Here is a 19,679-nt window from a genome sequence, read left to right on the forward strand (position 1 = left end):
TGCTCGTGATTACTGATATATAATATATATTATGTATACACATATACGTACATACAGATACATGCATATTTATGTTGTTAACTAAATTTCTCATTTATTGGATACTCCACTATTTTGCCATTGATTAGTAATGCTATCTCTGACATATGCTAAATTGATATTTTCTAGATATTTCTGGACTCTGTTCCATTTATCTATTTTAGTTTCTCTATGCCTGCACTGATACCGCATTTATTTTATTTGTTCTTGTTTTATAAATCTTGGTACCTGGGAGCGTGAGTCCTTATTTTTCTTTGTAAAAGTGTAGTTATATTCTGTTTCATTACTCTTCCATTTGAAATTTCATATCAGCTTGTCTAATTCAAAGAAAGCCTTTTGGTCTTTTTATCAGAATTACACTGAATTTATAGATTAATTTGAGGAGAACTTACATTTTTACAATATTGACTCTTCTTGGTTGAAAGAATAGACTTGAGCCAGACCTGGCTTCTAATCCCAAACCTTTTACTTACCAGCACTGCGATCTTGCATGAACTCTTCTCTCTGCCTCATTTTTCTCATTGGTAAAATACAGATAATGATTAATTGTAAAATGTGGGATTAAATGAGTTAGTACTTGTAACAGCACTGAGAATCTGGCACATGATAAAACACTCAGTAAATATTATGTATTGTTATGAAATTTATATCTCTATTCATTTGTCTTATTTTATGTCCTTCAATGTAGTTTTATAATATTCTTCATAAAGCTATTATACATCTTTTTTTTTTTAAGATTTATTCCTAGGTATATTTTCTGTTGCTATTGTGAATGAAATTTTCTTTAATTATATTACTAAATTACATTTAAGTATAAGTATCCAGTAATTATCCTGAATTCTTTTATTAGATTGTCTCAATAGTTTAAGAATTTCTTTAATTTTTCCATATAAACTGTCATATTGTTTGCAAATAATAACAATTTTATCTTTTCCATAATTTTGATTTTTCTTTGTATTATGTAAGAACTCTAATACATCTGTGAATAAGAAGCAGTGGTATTGGTCTTGTCTTGACTTTAAGGGAATTCTTCAGTAATTTCACTGTTAAGTTTGTTGTTTACTTGAGATTTTTAATAGATACACTTTTTCAAATTCATTTACTTTCTAGTCCTAATTTGTCGAGAGTTATCCTAAATTATTGAACTGTATTACTATAATTTTTTAAAACCTATTTTTCGGAAGTCATACGAGCTCTATGTTTCTGAACGTTAAGCATTTTTTATTAAACATAATTTTATAAATACTCAACCTTGTCATATAGAAAAAGAAATACTACTGGCTTCTTCTATTTTTTTGTTGAGAAACAAGCACAAGGATTGTCAAATGAGATATCATCCACCTCAGTGGACATCAAGACTTAGACTTGACCTCGGGATTTAGTGACATATTGGCAATACATAAATGTAGTATCATGGAGAGGAATATTAGATATCGTTTCCTATTTTCACTCTCCAAATAGTAAAATATTTAATTTAGGACATTATTGGTGGAGGAGTCCTAGTTATATAGAGAAAGGAGAAACCAGTTAAAAACAAGGCCAGTAATTTTCTGTAGTTTGGTTGTTTCTGTAAAGCCAGGCCAGGAAATATTTACCTTGTGGTTGTGGAAGTAATCATTCATCTTTGTAATATCTTTAGAAGGCTACCAAAAGTACAGTACAGGCATTTCTTATTCAGCATATTTTTATCATGTAAATGGACATGGTAAGATTTATTAATTAGAGAATATTATTTACCTTAAGTTCACTATTTTCAGAACCATGATAGAGAATCAGCATAGTTACAGTGTTACAAAGGAAGAGAGGAAGGGAGAGAGAGAGGAAGGAAGAAAGGATTTTTTGTGTGTGTGTGAGCACAACTTCTTCGAGCTTTTCTGTGTTTATTATAACGTTGGGTAATAGTAATGAGCATTTTTACTATGGTGGTAAAAATAAGGAAGACATTGTATTTAAGGAAAACTAGATATGATCAAAGATAAATTTTGTATATAAGTTTTATAATTGTATATACTTAAAGCTATTTGTTACAGTCCTTTTATTATTTATTGACTGGAGTGTACATGCTCAGTAATCTTGTATTAACGGTGCGCATAATCAAAAACAAGTTTGGAAACAACTCAGTCTAGCTTCTAACATTTTCCCCCATTGAAACAATTACTCTTATATAGTTTTTGTTACCTTAGTAGTAGGATGCCAACTATAGAATTATTGCAGAAAATGATACCACATTGACAGTACTTGTTTTTAACAGCTGTGTATTTGATCATAAAGCTAATTAAAAATAATTCCACTTGACAAGGTTTTTATATATAAGTGATTTGATTTTTCCCACTTCCAGTAGTATTTATAAAAATTAAAGCAAAATCTAGCTTTTTCTAAAAGCACTGTTTTCATGTTTCTCTTCTACATTATTCATTCTGTAGTTACTGTTTCCTGTTCACTTGATGGTCACTATCAGGATAGTGGGTAAGCAAAAGCTGTACCATCATTGCGAGCCCAGTGTTGGAAATAAAAGTAATGTTTAGCTGCAGTTGGTATTTGGAAAAGCTAAACCTGAAAGTACTACTGATTTGTAATACAAATAACTTTAAGGAAGGTTAATGCTACTGTTTAAACCTGATGTTTATTAAAACAAATCAAATACTCTTTCCCTTTACAGACATACCATGCTCTGTATAAATTCATTACATTATATTGACTTCTGGATTAAAATAAAAGATTAAAGTCAGGTGTAATTTTTTCTTTGTTAAAATGTGTTTTGAGAATAACTTTTAAATACCAATTTTCATACTATATGCATCATGCAATTTGATATGTGACTTGTATTTGTAAAGTTAGATATATTAAAAACTCAAACTGATCCCAGTGTCATTAGTGTGTGAATATATATACATATCTAACTTCTTATAAAATAATGGTTTGACATAACCCTTAGCCGTTAAGTGGTAGCCATAGTAGAATTATTTACACCAGTGTTTTTAAGAAAAATAGACCTAATTTAGTCGCTTATTTCATTTTAGCGAAGAGTAACCAGAATTCAACAAATAGAGAAGGACATACTTCGAATACGACAGCTTTTACAGTCCCAAGCAACAGAAGCAGAGGTTAGTAAATTGTTTTTCTTGTTTACAGGTATAAATATAGGTAGTTATTCTAAGGAAAGAAAATATGTATAATTAATGTGGCATCATTGAAATATAAATGTTTTTCTAGAAAATTAAGATACTTTGTAAAGATTTTTTTCATAAAATTAAATTATCAAAAACATTGACTTTGATTTCTTCGTAACTTGTAGGCAATTAAAGTTTATAGAGCCATAAATACAGATACCTTTCTTCATTTATCAATTTACATATAATCAGAACTAACGTAATTTGGGCATTATGTATATAATCCATAGTAAAAATTGATTATACACATTTTTCTTTGTTTACTCCACAAACCTCATTAAAATAACAGTAAAAGAATGAAATGAAAAAGACACAAAGACCAGAAGAGGTGACATCAATAAAGTTTGGGGAGCTGGAAAGCAGATAGACAAATGTACTAGGCTAGCATATGGTAGAGAGTTAACTCCCAAGTCAACAAGAAGGAAGTTATGAAGCAACTCGTTTCATACTGTGGTATCCTAAAAAGTTCCAGAATTGGTTACATTACGTACCTCCGTATATGAGGATTAAAAAAGGGGCCTAAAAGCAGGAGGATGATTGAAAATTTGTTAAGAACCAGGTGGAGCCCCCAGAACCCCTCTTCAGCTCTGCGTTGCTGGGTGCCTGCTGTGTTCCATCCCAGCAAAAGATGAGAGAGTTATTCACATAGTGATATAAAGTAGTAAGCCAAGTGTAATTCAAGGTAGGGGTACCATACTAAAAACTAAATTAAGTGAATGTTTACTTATTGAATGCCGAAACCCTCACTGGTATCCAGGCTTATAATACAGGCAAGTTTCTAGAAACAGATTCTCTAAGAAATGTGACTAACCCAAGAAAAAAAGACCTAAAGATACGACATTGGAGAATTCCCCAAGAATCGACCTAGCTGGACCACTCTACAGGATAGCTATAGTTGATAAACATTATCCCTCAGGTATAGACCTTCACTTAACTTTTTCAATATAGCTCACTCTTAAATATGGATGAACAGCTAAAGATCACCAGACATTTTAAGAAAGTTCCTAATAAGTATTTAATGAAAATAGATACTATGGAGGAAGAAGAAAACTTTTAAAAATAAAGCTAACATTAATATTCTCAGATGAAAGATACTGCATTCAAAAAGAAAAAAAAAACAATAGTATACAAAAGGAACATTCAGAGAATTATAAAAGAAACATCTTTGGGAATTAAATTGTGGTAGCAGGAATAAAAAACTCAGTCTAAAGTTAAAAAACTTCTCAGAAGGTAGAACAAAAAGGTAATGAAATGGATAATAGAAATGAGAATATCAGAGAATCTAGGGTTTGATATCCAGATAAAAAGGAGTTCCAGAAAGAGAATGGAGAAACTAAAAGGAGGAAATCTTCATAAGATATAAATTGAAATTTCCTAGAACTAAGGGGAATAGTTTTCTAAATAAAATGGTCTCTCTAGTATCCAACACCACAGACAAAAATAATTCCAGACTAGGCACATCATGATGAAATTTCATTTCATTGGGGGTAAAGAGAAAATCCTATCACCTTCTAGAGAAGGAGAGGAAAAGAAATTTCACACAAAGAAACAGGAATATAATGTCTTTAGATTTAAATAGCAACACTGGAAGCTGCTAAGTAGAGTAGCAATTTCTTAAAACTTCTGAACGAAAGTTATTTCCAGCTATGTTTCAGCATCAATTCTCTGACCTCACTGGGTCTCCTACAATTCAATTCAATTCTGACACTAAACACCCAGAGTTAGTGTAGACCTCACATTTAAGGGTAAAATCATTCACAAGACTACTCTCTCTTCAGGAGCCAGCTGCAAGTTTTGGGTGTCCCCAAGCCACCTGCATTCTGCTCATCTTGCTATAAATTCCACCCCAAGTGGGTATGCTACAGTGCAATGCAATTCTAAAACTAATTATTGAAAGTTAGCATAGACCCTACAGGTTAAAGGCAAAGTCCTTTACAAGACTGCCCTCATTTCAGATGCCAGGTCACCCATACTTTTGCCCCAATGGCAAAGATTTGGGGCTTTCCGCAACCCAATTATTTTCAGTAATTAACTAGAATGACTCAACTCAATGAAAATACTAGACTTACAATTACAGACTTATTATAAAGGATATAGATCAGGAACAGCCAAATGAAGAAACATATAAGGCGAGATCTGGAGAAAGTAAGGAATGGAGGATGCAGAGCTTTCATGCTCTCTCATAGAATACGGACACATCACTCTCCCAGCACATCAGTGGGTTCACCAACCAGGAAGTCCCACTGAGCTTTAGTGTCCAGAGTTTTTATTGGGGTTTCATTATGTAGGCACGCTTGATTAAATAAGTGGATATGTGATTGAACTAAATTTTCAGCCCCTTCCTCTCCCTGCAAGCCAGTTCTGGCCCAAAGGTCCAACCCTCGAGTCACATGGTTGGTCTTTCTTGTGACCAGCACCCATCCTGAAGTTCTCTAGGTACCTCCTTGAGTCACTTCATTTGCACAGGTTTTTGAGGTTCTGTGCCAGGAGTGAAGGGACAAAGAACAGATATATTTTTTATTATACCATACTAGCCTATAAATTTACCTCTAGTCAAATTGCCTATTAAGTTTGAAAGTAGAATGTATTTTCAAGTAGGCAAGGTCTCAGAAATACGTATTTTTCATGTACCATTTTCTGGAAGCTATTAGAGGATATATTTAAATGAAAGTGTAAAACAAGAAAAGTGAAGATTTGAGATTCAAGCTATAGGGAATACAATATAAGAAAGAGATAAAAGACTCCCCAGAATGAAAATGAAAAAAGAATATAAGACAAATGATAAAGTAACTAGTCCATATTGGAATAATTAAGATCCAGGAGAGATGAATCTAAGAAGACGAAATCAGTAGAATACTTAATGTTTTTTAATTTATTGATAGGAAAGGAAATACACACAGTAGGATAGAAATGGATATCATATGTGACACCAAATACGTAAAACAAAAATGATAACATTTAACACCATGGACAGCAAGAAATTGTAAAGGAAAATAATCATAGTATATCACCTGTCAGCCATGATTAGAATTTAATAGTTAAAATTATGTAAATAGTGAAAATTTTAAGTATAAAGCACTGTTGGAAGGATGAACAAAAGCACTGGCAGAAGGATTTATGGTATGGATTGCGAGTGGGTTGATAATGGTAAAAGAGAACCCAGTCCTCATCTCACATAATAAAAACTCAACAAATGATGCATTAAACTGAAAATTGCAGTTGCAGTACAAGCAAGTTATTTAAATCTAGGGAGGTAAATGTCTCTCCCACCCCACAAAAAAATCCTCTGCAGTAGATGAAAATGTTTGCCTTTAAAGAACAGGAAACAGGACAGGGCAGGCAAATGTGAGAGAGTACTGTTTATTGTCACAAGCCTTTTGAATTAAGGACTATTTAAATGCATAAGTGTAATAAAAAGAAAACATTTAAAGAGCCAGAGCCATAATTTAGAAGATGTTTATACTTATCTTCCTATACAATCCAGATTGGCTTAATAATTGTGTCTTGATAATGATGTAGTAAAGAACTTGGAAGGAGCTTAGAGACAGCAAAAATATTAGAAATAGTACATGCTAGAAAAAGTCATATTTAATATTCTATCACTGAGTACAAGACCAAGCAGTGGGAGTAAGAGGAAGGTACTATTTCAGTGAAATGCAAATATAATATATCCATGCCTGCTAGAAACTGAATGTTACTGAGGCCTCTGCATATTTGTCAGCCCTGCAACTAAATATCTAAAATTTGGTTTTGATTACCATACAGAAGGGTGGGAGTATAAGTTAACAAACCATCCCTTAATTTATCTGTTGACAGCCACTAAATTTAGGCACTTCTCACCTTGTTTATAGGTTAATAAAAAGAAAACTTAACAAGGTCTTAAGTAAACTATCACAGAATAAGGATAAGGAAAAGAGAGTAGCATCTGGGAGGTTCAAGGAAAATTTTCAAGAAAGTATTTGCTTCTTAAGGTCAACTACAGGAAGACCTGTCTTTATGCAAGAGGAGCAGAGTCAAAGAGTAGAATGAAATGGCTTTAGGATGAAATGTAAAGGAAAGTGGATAAAGAAGGACTGCAAGAACATTTATTTAAACATGAATAAATGCTTCATAATGTTTTCACTAACATAATTAGTGAAAACATTATGAAGCATTTATTTATATTTAAAAATGTTTACAATATACTAAATGATATGTACACGTTGATCCCATTTTTTAAAGATAAACATACATGAGAAATAATTTGAATATGTAGATAACCATTTTTAATACTTATTTGTTTTTCTACTTTGGCCTTTTGTTCTGAATTCTCTTCATAGTAGCTACATACAGCTTTTATAATGAGGGGAAAAAACTTATATACAAAACCAATTTGGCATGTCCTATCATCACCAACACATATTTTCCACCCATGTACCCATTTTAGAAGTATTTGCTAAAATAATGAACAGTTCTATTTTAAACCAAAAATTTAGTGTCAACATATCAATACACAGGGAAGACAACTGTTTCTAATGTAGAAAGTATAATTTTTGAAAGAGTAGAGTCCAGAAGTTTATGAGCTCATTTTATTTTTTTGTCCATGCCTGACTTTTTTAATGTCTTAGGAACTTTGGCTTCAGTACATCTGAATTTGAAATATGTGGAAATATGTATTTATTAAGTAGGCAGTTTAAGTATAATAGCCATATTCCTAAAAGCAGTTTAACCTGTCTTAAGGCATCATAAGCCAAATATTTGTAATATAAGGAATAATTGTCCATCTTGCAATGTTGGCTCTTAAATGACAAAACAGAACAAAAATGTTGTCTCTGCTCTCATTTCGTTTCATTGACGTTTTTGTATGCAGTATTCTGATTGTTGTGACTCCTTTGGCTTTCCAGTGTAGTTTATCTGTATTATTTTTTTTTCCCTTGATTAAATTTACTGCATTCTGTTTTTAAAATTATTTTTCAAGAGGCAACTCTTTGTGTTTGTTGAGCAACACTACATTTTATATTTTTGCTTGGTATTCTCCGCTTTGAGGTTTTGCTTTGAGGTGGTTTGTTTAGCTTCTTTAGTTATAGTTATTATTAGTTATTAGTTATTACTGTTTGGCTATATCTAACAAGTTTTTATATTTCCAAACCAATATTCACATTTTTTCTAGTTGATTGACTTTTATTTGTACAAAATATACCTCCTTTTCCATTTAATCCTCTTCACCTCAACTTTTATTTTGTTTGCTACTAATATAACTACACTGACTCTTTTACTCAGTATAACATTTTCCTTTCCTATATTTCTAAATTTTATCAACTTTCTGGCCTCTGAAAATTCCTAAGAAATTGTCATTTGTTAATAGCAGTACTCATTTTCCAGCATAGTTATGTTTATTGCAGTTTGGGGATTTGTTTGTGTTTTTTATATTTGTTCAAAACTCACTCATATCATTGATTTTGAGAAACTATCTACCATAGTGATTTAATCTCTTCTTGTTGCCCTTTGTTATAAAAGTGGTTTTATCACTTGTTACATAAAATTGTTACATTTAGTCTAATAGTTAAGTGAGTAACTATAAACTAAAAGAAGGTGCCATGTCACATTTAAGAAAGAACCAAAACCCCTTTTTAAAATTTTGCTGTTTGAAGTTTCTTTATTCTATTATTCTCATTCTTCTAATGCACATCAGAGGGAGAAGCTAGAAAATGGAGAAAACTGACAGCTCGACACTCATAGATTATTTCATATGCAGGGTCTAGATGCCGGACATAATTTAAGGGATATAATTATTACACATGATTCAAATCTCAAAAGTTACAAAAGGATATATGAAGCAACCAACTACCACTTTCTTGTGTATCCTTTCTAACAGATTATTTAAGGAGCTGTGAGGAAAATTGTAACATGGCCTGTAAATCTCTAGAAAATAGTTAATGAGAAATATTTACTAAAATCCTATGCAAAGTACTCTTAAAACTCGTTAGTAAAGAGACAGTCCAGTTTAAAATGGACAAAAGATTTGAATAGACATTTCACCAAAAAAAGATAGGAATGGCTAATAAGCACATGAAAATATATTCAACATCATCAGTTGTTAGGGAAATACAAATCAAAACTGCAATGAGGTACTACTTGACACCCATTACAATGGCTAGAATCATAAAGACAGTAATAAGCATTAGCAAGGATGTGGATAAATACTGTACTAGCGAGACTGTAAAATATACAGCCACTTGGAAGACAGTTTGGCAGTTCCTCAGTAGTAAACATAGAGTTACCATGTGACTCACCAGTTCCCCTTCTAGGTATCTATCCAAGAGAAATGAAAACATGTTTACACAAAGACTTTAACTTGAACATTCATGGCACATTATTCAAAATAGCCCTAAAGTAGAAATAATGCAAGTATCAACTGATGAATGAATAAACAATGTGGTATATCTTTAAGCGAAATACTGTTTATCAATAAAAAATAAATTGAAGATATATACTATAATGTGGATTAACCTCAAAAACATTATGCTAAGTACAAGAAGCCAGACAGGTAAATACTATTTATAAGAAATGTCCAGAAAAGGCAAATTTATAAAGACAAAGTAGATCAGTAGTTGCCTGGGGCTTTGGGTGATAATGAGGACTAACTGTAAATGAACACAAAGGATCTTACTAGAATGATAAAAATGTTCTAAAACAATTATAGTGATAGTGGTAAATTTACTAAAAATCTTTGAATTGTACACTTTGGATAAATTATCCAGCAACAATAGAAATCGGGAAGCTAGTTAGGACAATTCTTTCATATAAATCAGAAATGGCCTCTACCTTCAATGTTAGCAGTAGTTTTGGACAGTGATCAAAGAGTGCAGGCAGGCCTGTAGCCTAGGATCAATGAAAGAATAAAGGCAGTAAATAAGAAAATAATGGTAGTAAATGTTACATAATTAGTTTAGGCTAGCTAGGTGGTGATCCCAGACTGAGTGGTGATCCCAGCTCTGGCTTTGTCATTTACTAGGTATGTGACCTAAAGCCAGATACTTATCTTCTCTATATCTCACTTTCTTCATCTGTAAACTGAGGATAATAGTTGTACCTATCTCACAGAGTTGGTATGACAAATAAATTAATAGATGACAAGTGATTAATGCATCATAAATATTAGTTTGTTTGTTTTTTTAACTTTGTCAGATTTATCATCATCATCATCATCATCATCAAATGGACCTGGCAGTCCTGCATGCCTTCTGTGTTTCTCTGGATCCCCCATTCTCCTGCTTTTAGAAATAACTATTTCAACCCTTATATCTCTCTCTCTCTGATAATTCCATCTCATCCTTCACAGAGAAAACAATAGCTATATAGGGATTACCTCATTCCTACCAGGAAGCATTCTGCCTTTCTTTCTGTTCTTTGATTTTCAACTCTTGCCTTCTTAGCAACTTTTTACTCATCTCTTTTTCTCACATATTTATCTTCTTCCTCTTCTATTGGCACTTTTCCATTAGCATTTAAACAGGCTCAAATCTTATCTTTAAAATATAAAATAAACCTTCCTCAGTCCCACCTCTCCCTACAAAAGTCTTTCTTCATCTGTCCACTTACTTCCTCATTGTCTTTTCCCAATCTCCACTTCAGAGATGTTTCTAGACTCCAAGTTGGCATTTATTGCCACCACTCACTCTTAACACAAGCTAATCTAATTTCTGCTCCCATAGTTTCACTAAAATGGATCATCATTGATTTCCATATAATTAATTAAATAGACATTTTTCACAAAATTGAATACTTCCTGTTGCTTGAAATATTCTCAGTATCTGTGACAGTATTTTTTTGCTTTCTTCCCACCTCTTTGGACTTTATAGGCTCACATTCCTTTATGTGGACATTATTATAGGCATTCCTTAAGGCTTATTTCTCTTTTCTGTGTATTGTCTCATCTCAGTTGTGCTCAGAGCTTTAATTGCCATCTATATACTCTTGGCTCTCAAATTTATTTTTCTAGCCCTGAGCTCCAGATGCCCTAAATCTACATGCCCACTCTGCATCTCCATTTAGATGTCTCAAAGGCATTTTAAATCCAACATATCAAAAACATAATTAATGATTTCTTTCTAAGCCCTCCTTACCACTCTACTTCCCAAAACAAAACAAAACAAAAACCTTATCCTCCTTTAGTTTTACCTGTCTCTGTGATTGATTGACACCATCATTATTCACTTTTGTGAGCTAAGGGACATAGGAATAATTCTTAATACCAGATATCTTCCTCCACTCACCATATTCAATTTGTCACCTAGTCCTTCAGATTTACCTACCTCTCCACTTCCTTTATCTCCCATCACTGCTTCCCTAGTGCAAAGTACTATCATCTCACACTTACATTAATACATTAGCTTCCAAATTGGTCTTTGATCCATTTTATCTCTAGATTGACTTTGTATGTCTCTACTTTTCTTGATTTTGTCGAATTTTATAGTGTGATTTTCAGATGGTACTATTTTTTCTTTTATTTCTGAATTATTGGGACTATCTCACTTTTAGCCTACATATATACTTACTAGTTTATTGATGCAAATGTTGCATGTAAGTTAATTTTAAGTCACATTTTAAATGATCTAGGAAAGCTTGATGTTTAAAGAAGTTCTAGTGGAAGCCATTTTGTAAGAGAATTACTCATTAGTATATCAAATTTAAAGTATAATTTTTACTTTAGAGTGTCATTTTTCCTGGAGCAGTCACTTTTTTAATTGTCTCTATAAAAGATAATGGAAAAATTATTTTATTTCTTTGATTCTGCAGTGGTATTTTTACAAAGTGACTGCTTTGTACTGGATATAATCTATCTTGAAATGACTGCTTTTACTGGATATAATCTGTCATTTCATTGCATATAACAGATGGTGGTTACAGTAAAAAAGGTTTTTAGTTTTATTTATATCAGAATCTAAGAGCTTATCTATTGGTTTTATATGACTTTTATTAGCAGAAGATGTATATATATTCTTTGTATAAATATACTTATACAGAAGATATTCATAAGCTTAGGTAATAGTTTAACTGTTATATTTGCAGCTCCATTAAATGCCAGAATAATGTGTTCTTGCAGAAAAGACAGTTATTTGTTCTAGTTGGGTTATATTCCTGATAGTGATGTGAGCACAGCTGGTGGAGGATGGTATTTCTGTGAGTCTCAGAAAATCCTTTGTCTTGTACGGCTCTAATGCTCAAGGGACGCACTTCACTTTCCTCTTACCAAAATAGTCGACTGCCAACCATGCTGGAGGTTATGAAGTCTGAAGTGCAGTTCCATGCCTTTGTAAACTTGTATCATTGATACATTCAAAGCTTTAAAACAAGAAAGGAAAGAGCTGTAAGCTAAGAAGCACACACCATTTTTGTACGTAATGACATAAACTCCATGTTAACAGAGGTCATCTCAGAACAAGCATGAAGCCGGCTCACATGAAGCTGAGCGGCAGAATGAAGGTCAAGGAGTGGCAGAAATCAACATGGCAACTTCTGGTAATGGTCAGGTAAATAAATTATTATTTTTTTTAATTAGCTATTTAAATCTTTCAAAAGAAATATGGAGTGAGATGGTCCTCAGAATGATCTGTAAACCTTGTCTGTTTTCTTAGTCCTGAATGGCTATATGCAGAAGAATTCAGTACCAGAATGCTGTCATTTTTTTTATTACATCTAACAATAATGCTTTCAGAATTTCTAAGTATATTTTTTAACTCTAATTATGTGTTTCTGTTTTAGTCTAAAATGATTAGTATGAGTAGAAGTTTGTTTTTTTAAATAAATTCTAAGCTGCATTTTGGTTATATGTGTGATTTGACCTAGTTATTATTATTGCTTGCATTGAATAGGTTTGCTCTTTCTCTAAGGTAGTCTTTGCAAAGACATTTTTATGTTTTTCAAAAATGTCCATAAGGACTTGGTTGTAGTTCTTATTTTCTGTTGTGATTCAAGATTACATAAATCTAGAAATCCGAATCTTATCTAAGGTGATTCTAATGTTCATAAAAAGTAAAGAGACATAGCATAGTCATGTTTAACTGTTATCACATCATTTTTAGCAAAATTATGGAAATCAACTTGATTTTTTGTTTTATAACAAGAACTATTGTTATACTGCCATCAGTTTTCTATTAGAGTTTTATTAGATGTATCATACTCTGACAGCATTTTTCTTTGGGGTGTCCTGTATTCTCCACATCTTTTCAATGAATATTTGTATGCTGTAAATAAATGATTTTTTTAAAACAGAATTTCAAGTTGGTTTTGAGTTAATTTTCCTACTTTTAATATAAAATATTCCTTTAGTGTCTATAGGTAACTTTCGATGACATTATTTATTTATTTTTTTAAAAAAGAACATGCTTCTATTAGTTCATTAAAATTTAAAGCTTAATATGTCTCCTACTTAAGTATTGAAATTTATTTTACTAAGGAAAAACAAAGAGATACTTTATTTTAGTACTACTAGTTAGCATCCTACTAGAAAACTCTTATGTTATAGATGGTAAATTAATGCAAAAGAGATTATATTTAAATAGCACATTTGAGTTATTTCTTTGTCAGTTTAGGGAATTATTTGAGAAGTTCATGTGTTCCTACACATATAGAAAGAAAAGTTTCATCTTGACAGAAAAAGTGTTTTCCTAGGATAAGATTTATCATTAGTGCCTTGGGTCATATTGCAATTATTATGTACTTCAAAGCCTTACCTATCCAATAATCTTACTGTTTAAAAAATAGTAATTAAATCCTTATCACACTTCTTTCATCAGAATTAATTCTAAGCAGATTAGATTTAATGTCAAAAATAAAAACTATTAAAAATATAAAAAGATTAGAAGAAAATGTGGTTAGAATTTTTATGATCATGAGGTAGACAGCAAACCATATAAGAAAGACTCAATAGGTTTCACATAAAAATATAAAACTTCAAAAATATATGCCATAAAATCATGGCAAAGTTACAGGACAAACAAAAAATCAAGGTCACGTTATTTATAAATATTTATGACAAGTAAAAAGTTAAAATTCAAAATATATAAAGAATATTTACAAATTAACTATGTAAAGACCGTTAAAACATGGGCAAAAGACGTGAATAGGAATTAAACGGAAATAAAAATGACTTGTAAACATATCAAAAGATGATTGATTTTATTAGTTAATGATGTATAAATGTAAACTACAACCAAAATGAGATTTTTGGGGAAGACCACTGGGTTGGCACAAAGATCAGCAACACTCAGTAATGGTTAACAGGCATTCTCATATACTGTTTTTATTTGTATGAAATGGGACAATGTTTCTGAAGAACAATTTTGTAATATGTATCTAAATTTATAATGTGCCCTGTGGTTCATTATTGCAGCATCTAAGATTTTATGCTAATGAAAGTCAAGAGTGCTCGATGTGTTTGAAGAGATTCATTGTAATATTATTTACAATAGCAAAAATAGAATAACCTGAATGTACATTAATCAATAAGTAATTGGTTAAATTATCAGTTAGTCAACTGAATAACTGGTTAAGTGGCTGTGGAGTCTGGAGACCTGGGATTAAATTCCTCTTCCCCACTAATTAGCTAAGAGACTAGACATGGACGAGTCAACTCTGAGCTTTAAGGTTTCCTCTTTATGAAATCAAATGATATAGTTATAAGGATTAAATGCAATATGCACTTAACAGTCCCTGGCATATAGAAGATACTCATTAAAAGTAACATCTATTGTTGTTATTAATAGTTATTTTTAAAGTAATAAACGTTATATGCCAGATACTGTACTGAACTCCAGCGATAGAGATTTGAAGAGGACAGATGATCCGTGGCCTCATGGAACTTACATGGTACATCCATGCAAATGTTCAAAATGATAAATTATGTCTGTTTATATAGAAATCTTACTTTTATTTTAGCTTTTGGTCTTGCCTTTTCTAGTATATTTTTCATTTATAATCAGAGTAATCTTTGCAAAGCAAACCTGATCATATCACTTATTTGCTTAAACTTTTTGTGGCTACTCACTCCCATAGAATAGAATCTAGGTTCTTTATGTTGCCTGCTCTTCTAGCACTTATTACTGTTTGCCCACATTTCTCACCACACCCTCAGCTTCAATTTGTTCATATCCTCGAGTATGTCCATGCCTTCCACATGATGTTCCCTGTGCCTTGAAGTCTTTTCTGCTTCAGTTCACTCGCATGTGTTTTACTCACCCTTCCTCTCAATTTAAATAGCACTTCTTCCAGGACTTTTTCCTTGTTCCCACCTCCCTAGAATAGATAAGGTGCTCTCAGGTACTCTCTACTGTTTCTCATAGCATTTAGCATAGTTTATTGTTGGTTTAATTGTCTGCCTACCTTTTTTTAAAGTCCTTTAAGCTGAACTATATTGTACTTGCTCATCATTGTACCCCAAACAACTAGCATAATACCTGGCAGACAGTAAGTGCTTAATAAATGCTTGTCAAATATTAATAAATGTTATTAACGTAGAAAAATAATAACTTTTTCTTAAAAAAAGCAAGTATTTTGTGATCTCTCATACATATGTGTATACACATGTACATGCATAGAGAAACATCTGGAAGAATGTTCTTCAAAATGTTACCAGTGGTATATCTGTGTTGAGATTTACATGCTTTTTACTTTGTTGTTTATACTTTTATGTATTATTTGGATTTTTTGTAATGAGCATGAGATCTATTAAAAATAGTAAATCAGAGGCAAGTATTCATTAATTCTTCAAATAATGAATTCTGGTAGTGCAATGGATTCAGTGGTAAACATGACAAGCATGTTTGGCAATATTAGTCATAGACTTTCCCACCAAATCAGTGTTTGAATGATATTAATGCTCCTAATACCATTTATTTGGTTACTTATAGTCACTGTTTAAAACAATACTATAGCTGCTCCCAGATCCTAATGTAGAGGAGTGATATTTATCTGTGGGGCTGTGATTTGGTCGCTCCAAGATTCCTTTAACCTATCTTAATAAGATCTGTACACATAACAGCCTCTTAGGGGTTGGTTGGTTGTTTGTTTGTTTTGTTTTATTATTTGCTCCAGAGACAAAAGACATTGACAATAATTGAAAATGATAATCAATCTCTTTGACCTTCTCAAGATCCCAGTAGCAAGATCCTCCAAAGCTTCTATTCTGGTGGCACTTTCTTTACCACCATGTGGAAGTTCTTTGCACCTTCCTCTTTCACCTGGTTTCCTGCCTACATCCAGTCTGCCAAAATGATTTTTACAAAGAGTAAATCGCCCTCTTTGTAAAACCCTTGATTGACTTCCTTGGTTCATAAAATAAAATAACCCTTTGTCATGGCCTATGTAATCTGGCTCCTATTTAACTTACCAGCTTTATGTCACACTTTGCTGTCACCACTTCAGCCATACTGGCCTTTCAGTTCCTCATATTTACTGGGCTTCCTCTTCCTGCAGCTTGTAGACAATCTGTGTCTATTCCATATTGTGTTCTTATCTCACTTCACCCAATTAACATCAGTTCATGTATGTCTGAGCTTAAGCATGACTTTCTCAAGGGACTTGAATACTTCAGATCCCACTGTTTTAGACTGTCCTCGCATGGTCTTCTCCTTTGAAGACTACGACAGTTGCAGTTTTACATTTATGTGTGTGATTATTTGATTGATATCTATTTCCCCCACTAGACTGTAAGCTCGGAAGGAAAAGGATTCTGTCTATTTTTATCCATTTTTATGCTCCCACAGTCCCTGATAGATAATAGGTAACAATAAATGTGTGTTGGTTAGAACAAAGGACAGATGTTACTTTTAGAAATAGAGTTTCTTGATCTGTTACTAGTCTCCCTTGGAAGTTAAATGGAAAGCCAAAAGTAAATTACACAGGTCAGATCCCTGATTGCTTAGTATATAACTATGTGTATAATTCATTTATGAATTGGTTCTCAGCTTTTCTATTTAAAGTTTAGAACCAGATCTCTAGTGTTAGCTAACCAGTAAGTAGTGATGAACCTCAACTAAGAGAGAGAAAAGGAGAAATGGTAGGAGAACCCTTTCCATTGTTAATAAGTGTTTTAAAACTTTATCGTGGAAAATTCCAAACATATACAGAGGCATATAATATAGTGATCCACATGTACCCTATATACTTTGCCTTCCCTTTTTATCTTTGAAGATCCCAGGCATCATCATCACCATTTCTTTCCTATTTCACTGCATATTTCCAAAAGATAAGAACACTTTTAAAATAGGTAACTATATTGCCATTATTATACTCCCACAGAAACTAACAATAGTTCCTTAATAGCATCAGATATCCATCCAGTCAGTATTCAAATTTGCAGTTGTTTCATAAGTGTCATAATTTTTCATAATTTATTTGACTCAGGGTCCAGATAAAGTTCATGCATTGAAATTGGTTAATATATTTCTGAAGTCTCTTTTACTATAGTTACTTTTTTGTCTCTGTTTTTTTCTTGCTATTAACTTGTTGAAGAACCAAAGTTGTTTGTTTTATAGGAAAATCTCCACTGGGTTTCAAAAAAAAAAGAAAAGTTCATTATTGATCCTGGCAAAAGCAGTTTCATTGGCTTTCTTCCCCACCGTATCATAATGGAGTGAGCTGAGGTTTAAATGAAAGGTTAAAAAGTAGAAGAGAGCAATTTTAGCTAACTCAAAAAGTCTAGACACGAACTGCTCAAGAGAGTAAAGGCCTCCAACTGATGCAGAGTACAGCTTTGAAAGTTCGAAGATGGTTCCTGTTTTAAGATAGAGGAAACGGACATATTTGAATGATGATAGGAAGGAGCCAGAAGAGGAAAAGGTTGAAGATTCAGATGAACAAGGAGAAATGGGGAGAGAAAGGATCCAGAGCACACACGAGGGGATGGGCCTTAGGTAGGAGAATGGGTGCCTCTGAGGAGAAGGATATGGAGATGGGTAATTTTATCAGTTTGGTAGCAAGAAGTTGAGGGAGTTTGTTATGGCGGCTTCTGTTTCTCTATAAAGTAGAAGGTAAAATTATTTGTTGTGAAGGAAGAAGAGCCAAAATTTTGTACAAAACAAGATATATCTAAAATAACCACTATGAGGAAAGAAAGGAGAGCTAACTAGGGATACACAAGGATCGCAGGCGCAGTACTAAAGACCCAGGTGTATTAGTGACCATAAATGTTACATGGGCAACATGCTGGAGAGTTGTGTGAATTTCTTACATGCTCAGAGTTCTCAAATACTGTTCAGCAGTTCATATCAGAGTGTAGAGAAAACAGACATTTGGATTCATCTACAGTTGCAGTGTTTCCTGGCAGATGGCATGAAATAACTGTGTGGCAAAGCTATTAAAAACTAGCAAGGGAATTGTGGATGTGATAGACCATAAGAAATTGAAACTGGCGTATGTAGAGAGATCCGCGCACTGAATATTCCAGTCATTTCAAAGAAGCTTTCTTGGGAAAGGTTAAAGGAAATTGCTAGATGAATAGGCTATCAGAGTTACAACAGAATAAATAAATGCATTATTCTGAGAAGGTGCATTTAGGGGTAATGGGAGATGGTCCAGAATAGGGTCAATGGCTAACGTGGAGTAGAGAAGAAAAATGTCATTGAAGATGATAACAGAAAACCAAAGGGCCAGGGTTTTGAATGGGTCATGTGCATGGATATTGACGTTACCCAGAATGATGGTAGTAATTGAAGTGGAAAGAAGTCAGTGACCCTTGTACCAAAGTATTTTAATGATTGAGGACAGTGATTGGGAGGTTAGTAGATGATAGCACTGGAGAAGGGGAAAGGTGATTATAACACAAGGAGATTTGGGGCTGGCATAGGAAGGTGGAGGAGTAATGGTTTCAAAGTGTTATTGAAGAGTAAGGAAAATATAGACTTAAGCTACCTCCTGACTCTGAAGTACATGGGATGTAGAAAAGAGGGCTGTAGGGGGAAGTGGTGTCCTATGAGAGCTAGGTTTCAATTAAGGCCAAGAATAAAAACAGCATTAAGTGAAAAGTTGAGGATGTAGAGGTATTTATATGAATCATGGTACCTGCATTCCACAAGGAAGGTTAAATAGGAAAGGGAATAGTGAGAAGTATTTTAAGGTTGAGAGTCGGGAATGATACAGAGAGTACCTATATCTTTGGGCAATGAGCAAAGCTAATTCAAAGGATGTGCATCATGACTGATTTAATAGGTCTTGAGATTATGAGAGAGTTAATCACACTCAGGTTTCTTAAGAATTTAATCATGAGTTGGGCGGGAAACACTTACGAAGTTACTATTTCTTGCGGGTAGAGACTCTGGTCTCTCTGGAAGATGTTGGCTCAGGTCTAGCCATAATAAAGGGGCCTAGCAAAGATCTTCAAGGCCCAAGTTCTAGGCTTACAGGGAATGTGGGTATGGAAATGTTCTTTTGGTGTTTCTTTATAATAAATGTATCTGGATTTCTAGCCAGATATATTAGGAGAGAGGAGAG

At 33.0% G+C, this 19,679-nt stretch overlaps 1 protein-coding gene across 15 annotated transcripts in view; it reads left to right on the forward strand.

The window, feature by feature from the left end:
• The window catches only part of APC (APC, WNT signaling pathway regulator), a 115,655-nt gene that overhangs the window by 67,492 nt on the left and 28,484 nt on the right, over positions 1 to 19,679 (forward strand). For all 15 annotated transcript variants that reach the window (XM_023533619.1, XM_023533617.1, XM_023533622.1 and 12 more), the window contains 2 exons: positions 3,060 to 3,143; positions 12,617 to 12,721. In XM_023533619.1, coding sequence (XP_023389387.1) covers positions 3,060 to 3,143; positions 12,617 to 12,721 — 189 coding nt within the window. The remainder of the gene's footprint in view (positions 1 to 3,059; positions 3,144 to 12,616; positions 12,722 to 19,679) is intronic.

Source organism: Pteropus vampyrus, unplaced genomic scaffold, assembly GCF_000151845.1.
Source record: "Pteropus vampyrus isolate Shadow unplaced genomic scaffold, Pvam_2.0 Scaffold106, whole genome shotgun sequence".
NCBI lineage: Eukaryota > Metazoa > Chordata > Mammalia > Chiroptera > Pteropodidae > Pteropus > Pteropus vampyrus.